The following is a 16,304-nucleotide window of genomic DNA, read 5'->3' on the forward strand; positions in this document are numbered from 1 at the left end:
CTTATGGGAAAACAGCAAGTTGGGTGAGGTGCAGAAACTGGGCCCGATTAAAGAATGAGAAAGAGGTTTAAAGTTCATTTCTCAGACTTATCATGATGGAAAGTTAAGATCTTTTCAAGATCTAAGAGACCAATTCGCACTCCCCAAGAGATCTTTTTTTAGGTATCTGAAGGTAAGACACACCTTGACAGAACAGTGTAAAGGGAGGACACTAGAATGGAGTAATATGCCAGTGTTACAGAATATCATTAAGGCTAAGTCACGGAAGGGTCTAATATCTAAAATATATCCAAGTATACATAAAGCGAGCCAGGAAGGGCTGCAAACAAGGCCCTATAGGGAGAAATGGGAAAAAGATGTGGGAAAAAATAACGGAAGCACAATGGGAAAGGATTCTTGAACTTGCTCCATGGATATCACTCTCCCCACCCCGGAAGATGTCACACCTTTTTTTTGTTATATAGAGTCTATTACACACCTCAAAAACTGGTTTGGTCGGAGACATGACGACACCTGCCCAAGATGTGGTAAAACAAGGGAAGACCTTATCCATATGTTTTGGAGATGCCCAAAACTATTTTGATACTGGAGGGAGGTAGTGGATACTATTGTCCAGGTGTTTAAAGTTCGTGTAGACATGGATCCCACTCTGTGTGTCTTGGGGTGCATAGAGGGAGAGGGGAGACCCAAAGATACCCAGTTAGCAATATTGAGATGCCTTTTGCAGGCCAGGAAACTTATTGCCCAGAGGTGGCAGTCCTTTGCCCCCCTATCCAGTAGGGAATGGGAACAGAGTATGGAGATGGTGATTATTAAGGAAAGGACATCATATATCAAACAATGAAGCCTCAACAAATTTGATAGGATTTGGAAAATGTGGAATGAGAAAAAGTAATGTGGAGGAATAATGATATGTAAGGACGTGGCCTAATAATCTGGGAGGGATAAAGGCTAAGTATCTTGTTGAGTGATGAATGGAGTGGTGAGCGTTGGAGGTATCGGAAGTATGAAAGTGTGGTATGTTAGATTAATGGAATAGGTGTGATAAAGGGGAAGAATGACATAAATAATTATAGTTGTTTACGAAGGGGAAGTCTAAACGCTCCCTCTTTATTCCCTTTCCTATTGTAAAAAGTATGAGGTGTATGTTGTTTTGTAGATTTGAAAATAAAGACAAAGTAAAAAAAAAAAAATTGGCAAGGTGGGATCAAATTATATCCCCTATATCACCCAATTAAGAAGTGGTGGGCTAATTAAATTGTGGAGTGGGGAGGGAGCAGCAACACAGTTGTTAGATTAAGACTTGGAGATTATTATTAATGGTTATAAGGCATGTATAATAATGTCCTTTATTCATCTTTGGGAATCCACTTCATATGGTATTTATTCATCCTAGCACTGGAAAGTTAGAGTAGGAAAAAATTGGATAGAAAAAAACGGCCATATAGGTAGTCCCATTTAAATAGCACTGATGTATAGAAGCTTATTTCAAACACTCTAAATAGGAGCATTCAATGCAATCAGAAGGCTCCGATGGATATCATGAATCACATAAATAACTGGTTCATTGGTTTCTGGTTAACATTTATAAGTATCAAGCGACTTTCCAATCTCACTCAGTGATGTATATTTGGGAGTGCATACCATAATCCATTCACAATAAAGAGCAATCAGCTGAGTGGTATTCACAACAGATCGGTATGTCAGTCAATACATTACCACTCTGCTCAGTATCAGTAGTGTTGGCATCACAGCGCCAGCTCCAGGTCTCTGCTTGTCCACACACATAAGATGTCAAATCAAATGGTTAGAACACACCTAGGGAACACAGTTAACCCCTTGATCGTACCCACCCCTTCCCTGCCAGTGACATTTATACAGTAATCAGTGCATTTTGATAGCACTGATCGCTGTATAATTGTCAATGCTCCTAAAAATGTGTCAAAAGTGTCCAATTTGTCAGTCGCAATATCGCAGTCCCAATAATATTCGCAGATCGCCGCCATTACTAGTAAAAAAAAAAAAAATTTGCCATAAATCTATCCGCTATTTTGTAGACACTATAACTTTTGCGCAAACCAATCAATACACACTTATTGTGATTTATTTTCACCGAAAATATGGAGAAGAATACATATCAGCCTAAACTGAGGAAAAAAACAGTTTTTTTGATAAAAAATGTGGGATATTTATTATAGCAAAATGTAAAAGATATTGGGGGTTATTTACGAAAGGCAAATCCACTTTGCACTGCAAGTGCACTGGGAAGTGCAGTCGCTCTAAATCTAAGGGGTAGATATGAAATGAGTGGAAAATTGCTGATTTTATCATTCAATCATGTGCAAGCTAAAATGCTGTTTTCTATTTTCCGTACATATCCCCCTCGGATCTACAGTGACTTTACTTCCAAGTGCACTTTCAAGTGCACTTGCAGTGCAAAGTGGAGTTGCCTTTAGTAAATAACCCCCATTGTGTTTTTTTCAAAGATGCTGCCCTTCTTTTGTTTATAGCGCAAAAATAAAAACCACAGAGGCGATCAAATACCACCAAAAGAAAGCTCTATTTGTGGGAAAAAAAAGGACATCAATTTTGTTTGGGTACAACATCGCACGACCGTGCAATTGTCAGTAAAGCGACGCAGTGCCGTATTGCAAAAAATGGAATGGTCATTGAGCAACCAAATCTTCTGGGGCTAAAGTGGTTAAGGACAGTCTTGTCCAGTTGGTGGATCTCACGCATGTGTAGAGAAGGCGGCTGCTGTAAGTGATCAGAAGAGCTGTGAAGACTTTGGGTCTCTAGGAAGACAGTGCTGGACTTCAAGGGCTGGTAAGTACATGTTTTTAACAATTATGCCGCATACACACGGCTGAACTTTTTGACAGCTAAGGTCCGACGGAACGAATCCGCAGCGGCTGGCCTGTTATTAGTAGGTGATCATGAGGCAAGTGATCACCTCTTAAGTCCTTTTACACCTTGCTACAACCACATCTATTAGACATGATTGCAGAATGGCCCCATTCAGTTCTATGAGACATGTTGGCAGGTGCAAAAATTTGACATGCCCTACTTATTTTTATTTTTTTGCCATGCTACAATGCAAAGTCTTTGCGACCACAACAATGTGAATGGTGCTGTCCAGCAGCCATTGCCAGGTTTTGGCAGGTAACTGAAGCGTGTTAAAGTCATGCCTCAACCACCTGGTCTAGCTGCAAAACTTTTTCCACCTCCTACACCTCACTGTTTTCACACCTCACATTACATTGACATACTAATAGACAGGTGCAGAAGTGTATGTATGTGTGGTGGACAGCATTGCTTTCTGAATTCGGACCAGTATTTGCATATAGCTCGCTCCCTTGGTTGAAGGGCTATTGGGTAGCTAGAAGATAACTGGAGATATGTGTAGGCAACTTCTGAATCCACTTTTCTGGTAAATGTGAAGATTGGTACTCTTTAAAGCATATTTAACATGAACAAAACTTTATTGCAGCTTACCAATCTTGAATGTGGTGGCTGCATTAGTTTTCTTTCTAAGGCTAAATACATGTAGCACTCTGGTAGTAGGCAGGGTTGCTAACACATTTAGCTTGCTAGGTGGTAACTAGCCTGGCTGATTTATAGGGGATTCACTGGCTTTTCCCTAACTCTGAATTTTATGCACCTCTCTCTTCTGTCACTAGGTGGCATTGTTGCCTGTGGCAATAGAATGACTAGGGCATACTGAATTCAGACTAGGAGTGGTTGAGTTGTCTCAGCCAATTGGCAGGGGTTTCTTTAGCCCCTTGGCCTACTAGGAGAGCCTATTTATTTGGGAGGAGTCAGTTGATCGGGGACCTCTGCCACCCGGGCGGCTGTCTGGGTGGATTTTTGTCACAAGGCTCCGGGTTGGTAGGTCAGAAGCCTGAGGCCTATCCTGGGAGCACCTAACTGCTAGGCTCTCCGAAGACTATCCAGTTTAGAAGGAATCAGCACGGGGGTTGGGGCTTTTGGCCAGAAGCCCAGACAAGTTGCAGAGGTTCCACCAGACAGGGAACCACATCGTTGCCAGCGGTGAGGGCGACGCAGTTGTCACATGGAATGACCACTCCTGTTACCAGAGGCGAGTGAGGATCAAGGTCAGAGATAAAGGAAACACAGTTGACATTAAGGGCTAATCAGTCCGGTTATCAGAGGCCAGCGTATGGAAGTCTGAAAAAGTGGGAAAGCTTCAGCAGAGTGCCAAGCCAGGGACCCAGTGGTTAGCAGGGGTGAAGCTTGAGCCGAATACAGTGGGTTCGTTGTGGAAGAGCTCAGGGGATCCAGTGATGACTGGGATCAGGAAGTCTAGTGAGAGACCGGAAGCTCAGTAAGTGAAGATCTACAGTAAGATACCGTGAGATGTGAGAAAAGATCTATAATGGGTTATTGAGAGTTACGTGTATGGATCTCTACTGACTGTTTGAAGTTCAGTTGCCATAGGAGACAGCAGTTCTACAAATACAGTTGTTGCATCCAGCTGAAAGGCCCTCTACCTGTATAGCTGTCTGACTATTTTTGTCTCCGAGTCTGTCAATTGCCTCTGCCTAAGGGTGTCCTGGCCCTAAACCGTCTCTCCCTCAGTTCTTGTTAAGAGACAATAAATCTCTTTTGTTCTCATCCAAAAAGTGACTGGCACCCATGTTTTCAACTTGCATTACACCCACCATGCCTAGTAACCCATACTGTGAAGATGGATGTCAGCTCTCCATAGCTCTGCTGCTACATTTTCTGCAAATATAAAAGAAATGCTCATTGGTACTGCCAGAAATTCCTTGTAACTTCCTGTACACTTAAAGTATAAGTTCACCTTTGGAACATGTTACATGTTCCACCATTATTTAGGGTGGAACATATAACATGTTCCAGCTCGTGACTCCTCTCGCTAGCCCCCTCCCCTCATGACAGTGGACAGGGGATCTTCTCCGTGCACCTGCTGTCAGAATTTAAAAATACGCCCACATGGCTGAGAGTTCTGTGAATGAATGGACTACACTTACCATCAGCCAATGTGGCCGACGGCTTGTAATTCTCAATGAACTTTGAGGGCGCTGGTGAACGCTATTTTAGTCCATTGATTTTTTCTGCCATTCAGTAACTGCCTGCCTGTATTGGAAGTACAGTATGGGTAGACAGTATGGGCAGACAGTGTACTGACAGTCTGCAGGATCCAGGCATTGCACCCATGATCTGCTGATCACAGGTGCAATGCCTTACAGGCTGCAGAGTAAAAAATAAAAATAAAAGCACATTTGTTTTTACCACATAGAAAAGTGACAGCAGAAAAGGACCGTAGTAGTCCATTGAGTCTGCCCATTTAAAAAAAAAAAAATGATTTAACTTTTTTATTTCTTTTCATTATTTATTTTTTTGTCTGAGTATAGATCTATATTTGTCCCAAGCATGTTTGAAGCCATTTACTGTTGACTGTCTCACTACCTCTGCTGGTAGTTTTTTCCAATCATCAACTACCCTTTCAGTAAAATAATACTTTCTAAGATTAGTTTTGAAGTTTCCTCCAGTTAGTTTGAAGTCATGTCCCTAAGTTCTTGATTTTGATTTCATATCAAAAAAAAAACTGCCCTCCTGAAACTCATTCACCCCCTTGATGTAGTTAAATCATGTCTTTACACACGTACCTGCGTAAAGATATGCATTTACTTTTTTTTTTTTATAAAAGTTGAAATATCAGCCTTCCCAGGGACAGAGGGATTTAATCTCAAAAGAGGAACGTTTGGGAGCTATGGTAGAGGTATTTGTAGCCTAGGGTGACATTACTGCTCCTCTGGCATAGCTCCTAAGGGCCGGTTCACACTGCAGGCGCGGCGAGGCGTCTCCGACTTGCCTCGCCGCGACCTGCGGCGACCTCAGCGGCGACTTGCAGATGACTTCTGTATAGAAGTCAATGCAAGTCGCCCCCGAAGTCGCCCAGAAGTAGTACAGGAACCTTTTTTCTGAGTCGGAGCGACTCGAGTCGCTCCTCTCAGAACGGTTCCATTGTACAGAACGGGGGCGACTTGCGGGAGCGAGGCGAGGCGAGTCGTGTCGCCTCGCATCGCCCGCTGTGTGAACCGGCCCTAACTGTCCCTGATTTGAAGCAATGTCCCTCTGTCCTTCAGTCCTTCTCATTTGTCCCTCATTTTGAGCAGATCTATACAGTTGTGTATAAAATGCACGTTTTATCCATCAAAAAATGTTTTCCAGGCTAAACCTTTCATCCAATTTCTAAATTGCTGCATTTGTAAATTCCAAAAGCCAATATAAATGAATAATAGTGGTATAAAAAAGCACTTGTGGGTTTAACAAATCTTGCTTTTTTGTACAATTCTCCTTTAAGGGGGCATGGCAAGGGGTGTGTCCTATGCCTGCATACTTTTGCTGATAGGTGTCCCTCATTCCCATCTCAAAAAGTTGGGAGGTGTGTCCTCTGGGATAAGAAGTGTGTTAAAACAGGATCACAAGGTAAAAATAAAGCCTGAAAAAACAAAAAACAAATGCAAGCACCACATCTAAGGACTCCTATGCTCCAATACATTACATTTTTGTTCTTGGATTTAGATGCAGCTTTTTCTCATAAGTGCACTTGGGCAAGTTCACATGTGCAGCCTGAACACATTCACTGGGTAGAAGATCATTACAGACGTTTTATGTAATTTTTGTCGGCCCTTCTGGTGCTTTTAGTAGAAAATCTCACTAAGGAAGCTGATTTTATTGCTGTGATTTTCTATTGAGTGCTTCTATTCCAGACCCCCCACCTCTCCCCCATGCATCAGCTTACAGATGTATGTGCAGATAAATCTAAAGGTGTTAATTGTATCATCATCTCAAGGATCTTGCTATGTTTCACACTAATAACCCAGCAGTGGGAACGTTCTCCTAGGTGTGAAGATAACTCTTTTAGGGTGCCTCACCTTCTGATACCATCCTATCCATTAACCCCTCTACTCCCAGAATGGCATGCCATTTAAATGATGAAGCCATGTGGTTTAATGACGTTCTAGGTGTAAACGAGTTCTGCTATATTTAGAAGGAGAGTGAGGCAGAGAATAATAGGATTTGAAGGCTTCACAGCTAATGGGAATAGTTGTGTGTCTCTTTCCGAAATGTGGGATTGCCCAGCTGAGCTATGTGAACAGATTGGAAAGGCTAAGTGACTTTACTACAGCCAATGGCTGTCATGCTATAAGCCATACTAACAGAAGGGGCTGATTGTTTTTTGTGAGTTCTCTGCTCAGCCTCCCTCCCTCCGCTAAAAGAGTCTCAGAAGGCAAGGGAGAGCAGTAGGTCTACTTGGGAGCTGTCCAGGATTGTGGTGCTGAACCTAGCCCTGCCACTCATCCACAACTCACACACCTCTTGGAATTCTTCAGGGCTTATCTTTGGATTTACCTTACATTGACACAAGATGACTGAGAAAATCCATTCAACTCATTAAACTTATCATCTGTTGTGAACCCACAGGATCAATGCTCTGAGAATACAGGCAATAATTAGCGGCTGATTTTAGAAGAGCTGAGGCTCACAAAAGGACCTGAAGCGGCTCATCTCCAGACATTTGGACGATCAGCTCAGAATATTGTTTGAGGTTCTCCAGCCCAACTTGCTGAAGCCCTCTACTGATCATGGCTTTTATAGTGAAGACTATGGTGGGTGGTCAGCTGAAGAACCTCACAGGAGGTCTGGGGGGCAAAGAGGAGAAGGGAGAAGGGGAGAAATCACCAGCTGAAGCTCAAGGAATGACAAGGGAAGAATATGAAGAATACCAAAAGCAGCTCCTGGAAGAGAAGTAAGTACTTGTCATGTTTATAAGCTTTAAGAATCAGATGTGGACAGAAACATGTACTTAAGAGAAGTGCTGAAAACTATATAAAAATATGTCATTATGTGAATAAGAAGTAGTAGGTGGGCTATTATGTGCAAATTTAGATGTAGATAGAAGGTTCAACTCAAGAATTCAGAGAAGGTGAAAAAAAAAAAAAAATATATATATATATATATATATATATATATATATAAAATATGTCATTATGTAAATAAGAATTGGTAACTAAGTGGACTAGCATGTGCACATTTAGATGTAGATAGAAGCCTCAACTCAATCAGAAACTTCAGAAACTATATACAACATATCATTATGTAAATAAGAACTATCAGGTGGGCTATGATGGTCAAACATAGAGGAGTTTAGGAAAAAAAGTAGTGTTGTATGTGCCAGTCATAATGTTTTTATTTACTTATTTGAAGTGGTATTAACCCCCCCCCCCCCCCCAAAATGTGTTCTTATGGCTCCATACCATTTTTAGATGTGGTGGCTGAAATCGTTTTCTTTTTTCAGTTTTTTTCCTTTATTTTCACCTGATGATCTCAGCAAGTCTGTTTTTTTTCAACTTCTGTCAGCAGAATAAACTGTCCAGCAAAAGTGTCAGTAACTTGTACCGACAGATAAGCCTATAATAAGGCTTTCCAGTAGGTACAGTGAATATCTCCTAAATATGCACTGTTTAGGAGATATTCACACTGCATGCAGCTGGTGACTTCACCGGTGAATGCGCTCTGAAGGGCTGGCATACCCATGCCATACCTTTAGAGCCCATGCGAGAGAGCGACCTAATGGTGGCCCTGGCCATTCATAGAGCCAGAATCGACTAACCTGGAAGGAAGACCTGGTGAAGATGGAAGTGCCGGGGAGCTGGGACAGTGCTTCCAGGCAGGGCCGTCTTTAATATTGATTGGACCCTGGGCAAAAATTTTCTTAGGGCCCCCCTCCCCCCATGCAACTTCGCTCTCCACCTTCTCTGATACATACAATAAATAGCAGCTAGACTTAAAATCAGTTTACTGTATCAGATCAGGCAGCGATTGCGATTGGTTGCCAGAGGTTACAGCATATCATTACTGCGTACTGACTGGTTGCTAGAGGTTACAGAACTCCTTAAGGCTCACTGATTAGTTGCTAGAGCTTACAGCACATTTCTGCTTGTTGATTGGCTGCTAGAGATTGCTGTACAGTAATACTGCTCACTGGTTGCTATAGGTCACAGCACATCTTCTCCTCACTGCAGGGGGGCATGATATACCTATGAATGCTGCCTTTATTTACATATCAATGCAGTTGTCCTCAGCTATTTACATATGCATGTCACTGCTATTTACATATGAATGCCAGTATTTACATGTAAATACAGGTCTGCAGGTGAGTCATCTGTACACAACAATAGGGCAGAGCTGGGCAGCATTAGTAGCAGCACAGGACTAAAACTTCAAGGAACAAGGGAATGTAAACTGGGATAATTGGCAAGTATGAGGCAGCTGCTTTGGGCCCCACAACAATGACAGCGACCAGGGCAGCTGCACCTTTTGCCCTGCCTTAAAGACGGCCCTGCTTCCAGGGCTCCCTGTCCAGGTAAGTCTGTCATAATGTGCTAGTATGCTGTGCATACTAGTACATTATGACCTAAACTTTCAGTATTGGCCCAATTTATTTTTATTTTTTGTCAGTTTACTACCACTTTTACACTGACAGTGGTATTCCTGGACTGGCCCCTGCAGAAATGGCCATGGATAGATTGCTGGGGTAATATGTTGCTGGCCTCTGCATGCTATTTGTTGAAATGCTTGTGTAATGAAGTCAATAGGATTTTGTATGCAGATTTTTGCTGTTGGTTGATTTGCACGTTGGGGGAGGAGTGGGACTTGAAATGGCAGGTATCAACTTTATTCATTTTGGACTGGAATGGAATATCGGTAGAGTGTACTGTTGTAATCATATGCAATGGGGGTATTTGGATATCTGTTTAATTCTGGAATCTGTATGTTTATACGAACCTAATAAAGTTTTTCTGCCAACAAAAAAAAAACACTGACACAGGTAGTAGCAATGGTCAGGTTTTATTCATTTATGTAAAACATTTATCTCAGAATGAAAAGAAAACGTTACTGTAACTGCTTAAAATGTTAACTGAAGTTCAGCTTAAATTTTTTTTTTTTTTAGTCCAGTCCATCTAAATCTGGTAGTACATCTAAGGGCTCATTTACACTTGCTTCAAAACATGGCTTTGGACAGGCTTTTGCTTTGCTTTGGCTTTGCTTCAAATACTATACCCCATGTAGCTTTAGTGGTGCTTCAAAGAGTCTTCAAAGCCTCAATAGAAGTCTATGGCAAAGCTCGCTTGAAGCCCCACTGGAGCCCCATCGAAGCCTCATGGAAGCCTCATTAAAGCTCCACCAAAGCCCCACCAAAGCTTCATCAAAGCCTCATGGAAGCCCCATGAAGCCCCACTGAAGCCTCATCAAAGCCTCATCGAAACCCCAAGAAAAATCAGGTGTAAACAGGATTGTAAGCGAACCATTTTATTTAGCGACAGGGGCTTTGACTGGCATTCAGAGAGCTTTAACAAAGCCTGTCCGAAGCCATGTTTTAAAGCAAGTGTAAACTAGCCCTAACTCTACCCTCTCCCTAGACCAGTGGTTCTCAACTCCTGCCCTCAGGATCCACTAACTGGCCAGGTTTGCAAGATAACTGAAATACATCACAAGGCTAATGGACTTTAATGGTACCGTAACACATAAGATACATGGTTATATAAAACAAATAAAGTTTTATTGAATTAACATCAACATGTTTAAAACATACAGATTTAAGAAAGCAGCTCTGTATATCTAAACATAAAAGATGTAACTGAAAGAGGTGGTAATTCCAGTTCACCAAGTCTCAATTATGCTGGCATGCTCGACATGTTTCGTGAAAATTCACTGCTTCTTCAGGAGCTTTCGTTTGCATAATAATGTATTAAAGGAACAGAGATATGTATAATACTATAGAATAGAAAGAGAAACATACATAAATAATGATAAAAAGATGACAAAAGATTACAACGTGATAACAAAGTAATGGGGAGCATAGTATCCCTCGCCCAAGGTAATCATGGGCCTTACCCAGAGCAGCAACGTAGGTCGCCGTCCAAAAGAGTAGGCCCGCCCTGGAGGGCGCGGAAGCCCCCGCAGATGAAGGAGGGAAGTAGCAGAGAGAACTGTCCAAAGAGTATAGTAAACATGATTTTAGATGCTAAAGTGCCTTCCAAATGTATCTCCTATTGCAGTGATGGCGAACCTTGGCACCCCAGATGTTTTGGAACTACATTTCCCATGATGCTCAACTACACTGCTATCTCAATGTACATCATAACAAATAAACATACCAGGATATATAACTTGAATAGGCGTACAAAAGTTATTTCGGCCTCACAGCCATCACAGACCGTGTATCATAATAAGTAGGCGTACAGAGATATATAGCTTACATAGGTATACAGAGATCACTTCAGAATCACAGCCATCACCATCTATATGGAAAGAAGGGGAATATATGTACCCCTATCTACACAACACATAGAGTACTCCTTTAAGAAAGATATATTTGGAACAGTGTGGAGGGAATAAAGTGTCCTCTTTACCTTAAACTTCTTTTGAGTCCCAGATGTCTGTAAAAAAAGTGGGTTTTTATACAAGGTAAATGGAAGATAAGATTACCCAGCTGTGTCCAGTTAACAGGAGGAAATTGGATTCAGTCAGGCATTTGCCGAGACAGTCGATCTGTTAGGTGCATAAAGCACTGGTCACTATAAATAGCCAGGAATTCCCAGAGTGAACACATTCAAATCCAGGGGACCCACCTTAGATTATAAAGCTGGGTAAAGTACTTCAAATTTTCTGAGCTGTCATTATATAGCCGTACCATCCAAAGAAAAAAAAGGGGGGATTCCTATAAAAAAGCACAGATACAGTCTGTGTACTGTGATTAATTCCATCAGACAGAGTAGTAGAGTGTATCTCAAGGCAGCTAGGGCAGCGTTATCCTCCCCACGGAGCCGCTGCCCCGGCTCTCTTTTCTCTTAATAGCGGCACACTGCTTGGATTATATCCGTGTATGTGTGGATGCCGATTTTTGAATGCTGTGCATGCGCTGATTTGACACATGCGCTCTGCCGGGCCGGACCCAGTGACGTTGTACGTCAATTGGCGTGGGGTCGGCGCCGTGCAGGAGCCCCAGACAGATAAGATGGGACACTCAGAGCACAGCATTATGCTGCTGCAGCGTGAATGGGTTAGTGTCGCTTTCCACCATTACTGGTGAGTACTGGGTTGGGATACACTCTATTACTCTGATGGAATTAAGCACAGTGCACAGACTGTATCTGTGCTTTTTTATAGGAATCCCCTGTTTTTTTCATTGGATGGTATGGCTATTGTGATGATTCGGGGTGATTAAGCTCTAGTGGTGCGTCCGAAGAAATTGTGTCAGTCCCGACTGCATTTTCAAGGGCATGACAGCCCATTTTTATTCAAAAGAAACAGAACATTCAAAAATAAACAGCAGATTTCCTCGCAGGGGTATTCAGCTTTACAGTCCTGATTCAGAACAAACAGCATTCAGCTTTCCTGGCTAAAAATGCAGAACTCCTGCTCAGGCCTTACACCTTAGGCCTTGGTCTGTCTTCCCCAGACCTGAAGCTCAGCACCTCTGTGCTTGCAGCTTTGTGCTGCACTGGCTCCCTCCTGACTCCTAGGCCAGAACTCCTTTCTGCCAGATGGAGCTGTCTCTAAGGATGAGCACTGACCTCTATTCCTGGGATGTTTATGAAGCCAGCCCACAGGTGTGCAATTAGAATTCCTGCCAAAATCAGACATACACTGCTTATATTCACCTGTGGCATGGGGTCACATCTCCACATATTCTGCCCCCCCCCCTTTTCACACCTGAGGGAGAAATACAACACCCTTCTTCCTAAAGGGGCACTCCACCCACCTCTTTTTCCAAGTGTGCTTCCATGTGCACTTCTTCCTAATCTTTGGGAGCTTACATTTCTTCTCACCTCCCCCAGATCTACTCTCCCAAGACTGTAGGGGTCCTACATTGCCATCTGTCTCAGGTTGTTGTCTGGGTTTCAGGTTCGCTGATACCTGCATAGTTACCCCTGGCAACCACTATCTCAAAATTACCCAGTTCAAAACCACCAGGAACTCCATCGCTTCTTAGGACAGTGTCTGAGGAGGGACCACACACAGGGAAGTAGTTACTCTCTTTGGGACCTTCTCACAGTTTCGCACCGCCCCCTGTTGTCGAACATTCCAACAGCAAATGTTCTTGCAACACATATTTGCCAACACCTTTTTTTAATACATCTGACCTGTCCAACAGCATTCCAGAGTGCCTCTCATACTCTAGCTATGTATAGAGCAATCCAGCGCACTGTGAGTTAACTTTCCACATTAACACCAAACATCGCATTAAATGATTTAAGCATTTGCAATTTCTGTACAATACAGCTTGCAATATCCAGCTCCAATAAGCCATACCCCGTGGTACCAGTTCTCCAAACACAGGAGGCAAGATATATACTGGCTTTACACTCCATGATGCTAACATTTTATTAAGCATGTCTGTGACAAAATACACATTTTTCTCTTTTTTTCATTGTGAACACAATTTCTGCTGTGCGTTTACACTCGCTCAGACCTTCATTCATGTGAGGATTAGTCTCTGCAACAACCCTTGCACCTTGGCCTATAGGCTGTTTTGCAGACACTTTTGCTGTGCCACACTTATGGCACAGCAGCCACAGCATCCACTACTCTTTTAGCCGCAAAAGCTTCTTCCACACATTGCTATTAATCTCTTGGCCAAATCAGTAGGTATTGCTCTGTTGGACTACATCATCCCAATGAGACCTAGACAGACCAAGAGGCTCAACAACATCTGCAACACTGCTCTTGTCCGTTTTACACTTCTCAACATTAAACACATCACTTTGTTTTACCCTGCATTGTGGCAACACATTTTCAACCACACCATGTTGCTGTACCCCACCCTTATCAGCATGAGCAGATGGAGTTTTGTTGCAGACCTCAAGCTTTTTAACTTTAACACTTGCCTCCCCACTAAACAGAGCAATGCAGCAAGGCAAGTAATTTTTAGCACAAACAGGGGATCTCCCATTTGGGGTCACTTCCACTCCAGTGTGCATAGTCACATAATCTTTCTCACCCAGTCTGCAGACTTGGAATCACAGGCATTGCTACGGGCAACCGATCTCTTGAATTTACGGTCAGCCTGTTGCTCTCTCCGTCTGTAGTTTCCCATGCGGTTACCGAGGGAAATGAAAGACTCTTTGTGGGAACAGTGAGCCAACTCTTCATGGGAGCCTCACCATCCAGACAAAATTTCACTGGTTGCTATGGGAGACTGCATTCTCCCTGCAGAGCTTCTCCAGCAACTGTAACGATCCTCTTGAGCCCACCAGCCAGGACTCTCAACGGAATCATTCCACCATTCACCATAGTTCTCATGACCAACCTTGCCTTTGTTGCTATGGGCAACAACATGCATCTTTGCAGCAACGATTGCATTTTTGAGTTCCTTAAAAAAAAAAAAATTTGGCATACTGTCTCCTTACAGCTGAGACACAGCACCCATCACTCTGCTTCACACAGCAACAGCAATACACACAGTCTCTGACACTCATGGTTTTTGGCATGTGAGGATCTGGACCAGCACCATCCGTGCCCGCATTCTCCACCAACTGTGACCATTCAGGGTGATTAAGCTCTAGTGGTGCATCCGAGTTGAAGAAATCGTGTCAGTCCCGACTGCATTTTTTAGGGCATGGCTTGGCAGTCCATTTTTATTTTTAAAAAAACATAAAGTTCAAAAATAAACAGCATATTGCCTTGCAGGGGTATTCAACATTACAGTCCTGCTTCAGAACAAACAGCATTCAGCCTTCCTGGCTAAAAATGCAGCATTCCTGCTCAGACCTTACTCCTTAGGCCTTGGTCTATCTTCCCCAGACCTGACGCTCAGCACCTCTGTGCTTGCAGCTTCGTGCCGCACTGACTCCCTGACTTCTAGGCCAGAACTCATTTCCGGGCGGAGCTGTCTCCAAGGATGAGCACTGACCTCTATTCCTGGGATGTTTATGAAGCCAGCCCACAGGTGTGCAATTAGTATTCCTGCCAAAATCAGGCATACACTGGTTATATTCACTTGTGACAAAGGGTCGCATCTACACACTATATAATGACAGCTCAGCAAATTTGAAGTACTTTACCCAGCTTTATAATATAAGGTGAATCCCCAGATTTGAATGTGTTCACCCTGGGAATTCCTGGCTATTTATAGTGACCAGTGCTTTATGCACCTAACAGATTGAATGTCTCTGCAAATGCCAGACTGAATCCAATTTCCTCCTGTTAACTGGACACAGCTGGGTGATCTTATCTTCCATCTACAGTGTATAAATACCCCCCTTTGCTACTGACCTCTGGGACCCAAAAGGAGTTTAAGGTAAAGAGGACACTTTATTCCCTCCACACTGCTCCACATGTATCCTGGTATGTTTATTTGTTATGATGTACATTGAGATAGCAATAGGAGATAGATTTAGAAAGCACTTTAGCATCTAAAATCATGTTTACTATACTCTTTGGATAGATCTCTCTGCTACTTCCCTCTTTCGTCTGTGGGAGCTTCCACACCCTCCGGGGGGCGGGCCTACTCTTTTGGACAGCGACCTACATTGCTGCTCTGGGTAAGGGCCATGATTACCTTGGGGGAGGAACACTATGCTCACCATTACTTTGTTATCATGTTGTCATGTTTTGTGATGCTATATCCTGTTTACCATGTTTTATGTATTTTTATCTTTCTATTCTATAGTATAGATACACTGTCTCTGTTCCTTTAATACATTATTATGCAAATGAAAGCTCCTGAAGAAGCGGTGAAACATCTCGTGCATGCCAGCATAATTGAGACTTGGCGAAATGGTATTTCCACCTCTTTAAGTTGTACCTTTTATGTTTATATACACAGATCTGCTTCCTTAAATCTGTATGTTTTAAATATGTTGATGTTAATTCAATAAAACTTTATTTGTTTTATATAACTGTGTATCTTAATTGTCACTTTACCATTAAAGTCCTTTAGCCTCTGTAGCAGATGACATTTTGGACAAAATGTCATACTCATGTAAATTTAGTTTTTGCTTCAGAACAGTAGGGGTTCTGAGGGTTAATTACGTAGGTTGGCCTTGACATCAGTCTGGCCGGGCTGTGTTAGAAGTTCTGCCTGGTCATGAGAGCAATGAGGTGCATGTGACAGGCCAGAACCAGGCCTGGTTGGACGTTTTGAGTATCAACCTTCTCGGAACCAATCAGTGGGAGGGCCGGGCCCCACTGGGGAGTCTGGGAAGGGATACTTAAGATGTGTGGGTCACGTGTTTAGAAGAGAG

General features: G+C 42.8%; 1 protein-coding gene across 1 annotated transcript in view; it reads left to right on the plus strand.

The window, feature by feature from the left end:
- Positions 1–7,077: 7,077 nt before the first annotated feature.
- Positions 7,078–16,304, plus strand: part of CPLX3 (complexin 3) — a 73,641-nt gene continuing 64,414 nt past the window's right edge. The window contains exon 1 of the mRNA XM_077472833.1: positions 7,078–7,801. Coding sequence (XP_077328959.1) covers positions 7,638–7,801 — 164 coding nt within the window. The 5' untranslated portion in view covers positions 7,078–7,637. The remainder of the gene's footprint in view (positions 7,802–16,304) is intronic.

Source organism: Lithobates pipiens, unplaced genomic scaffold (genome assembly GCF_037356315.1).
Source record: "Lithobates pipiens isolate NorthernLeopardFrog02 unplaced genomic scaffold, aLitPip1_a1.2 Scaffold_8, whole genome shotgun sequence".
Lineage (NCBI taxonomy): Eukaryota > Metazoa > Chordata > Amphibia > Anura > Ranidae > Lithobates > Lithobates pipiens.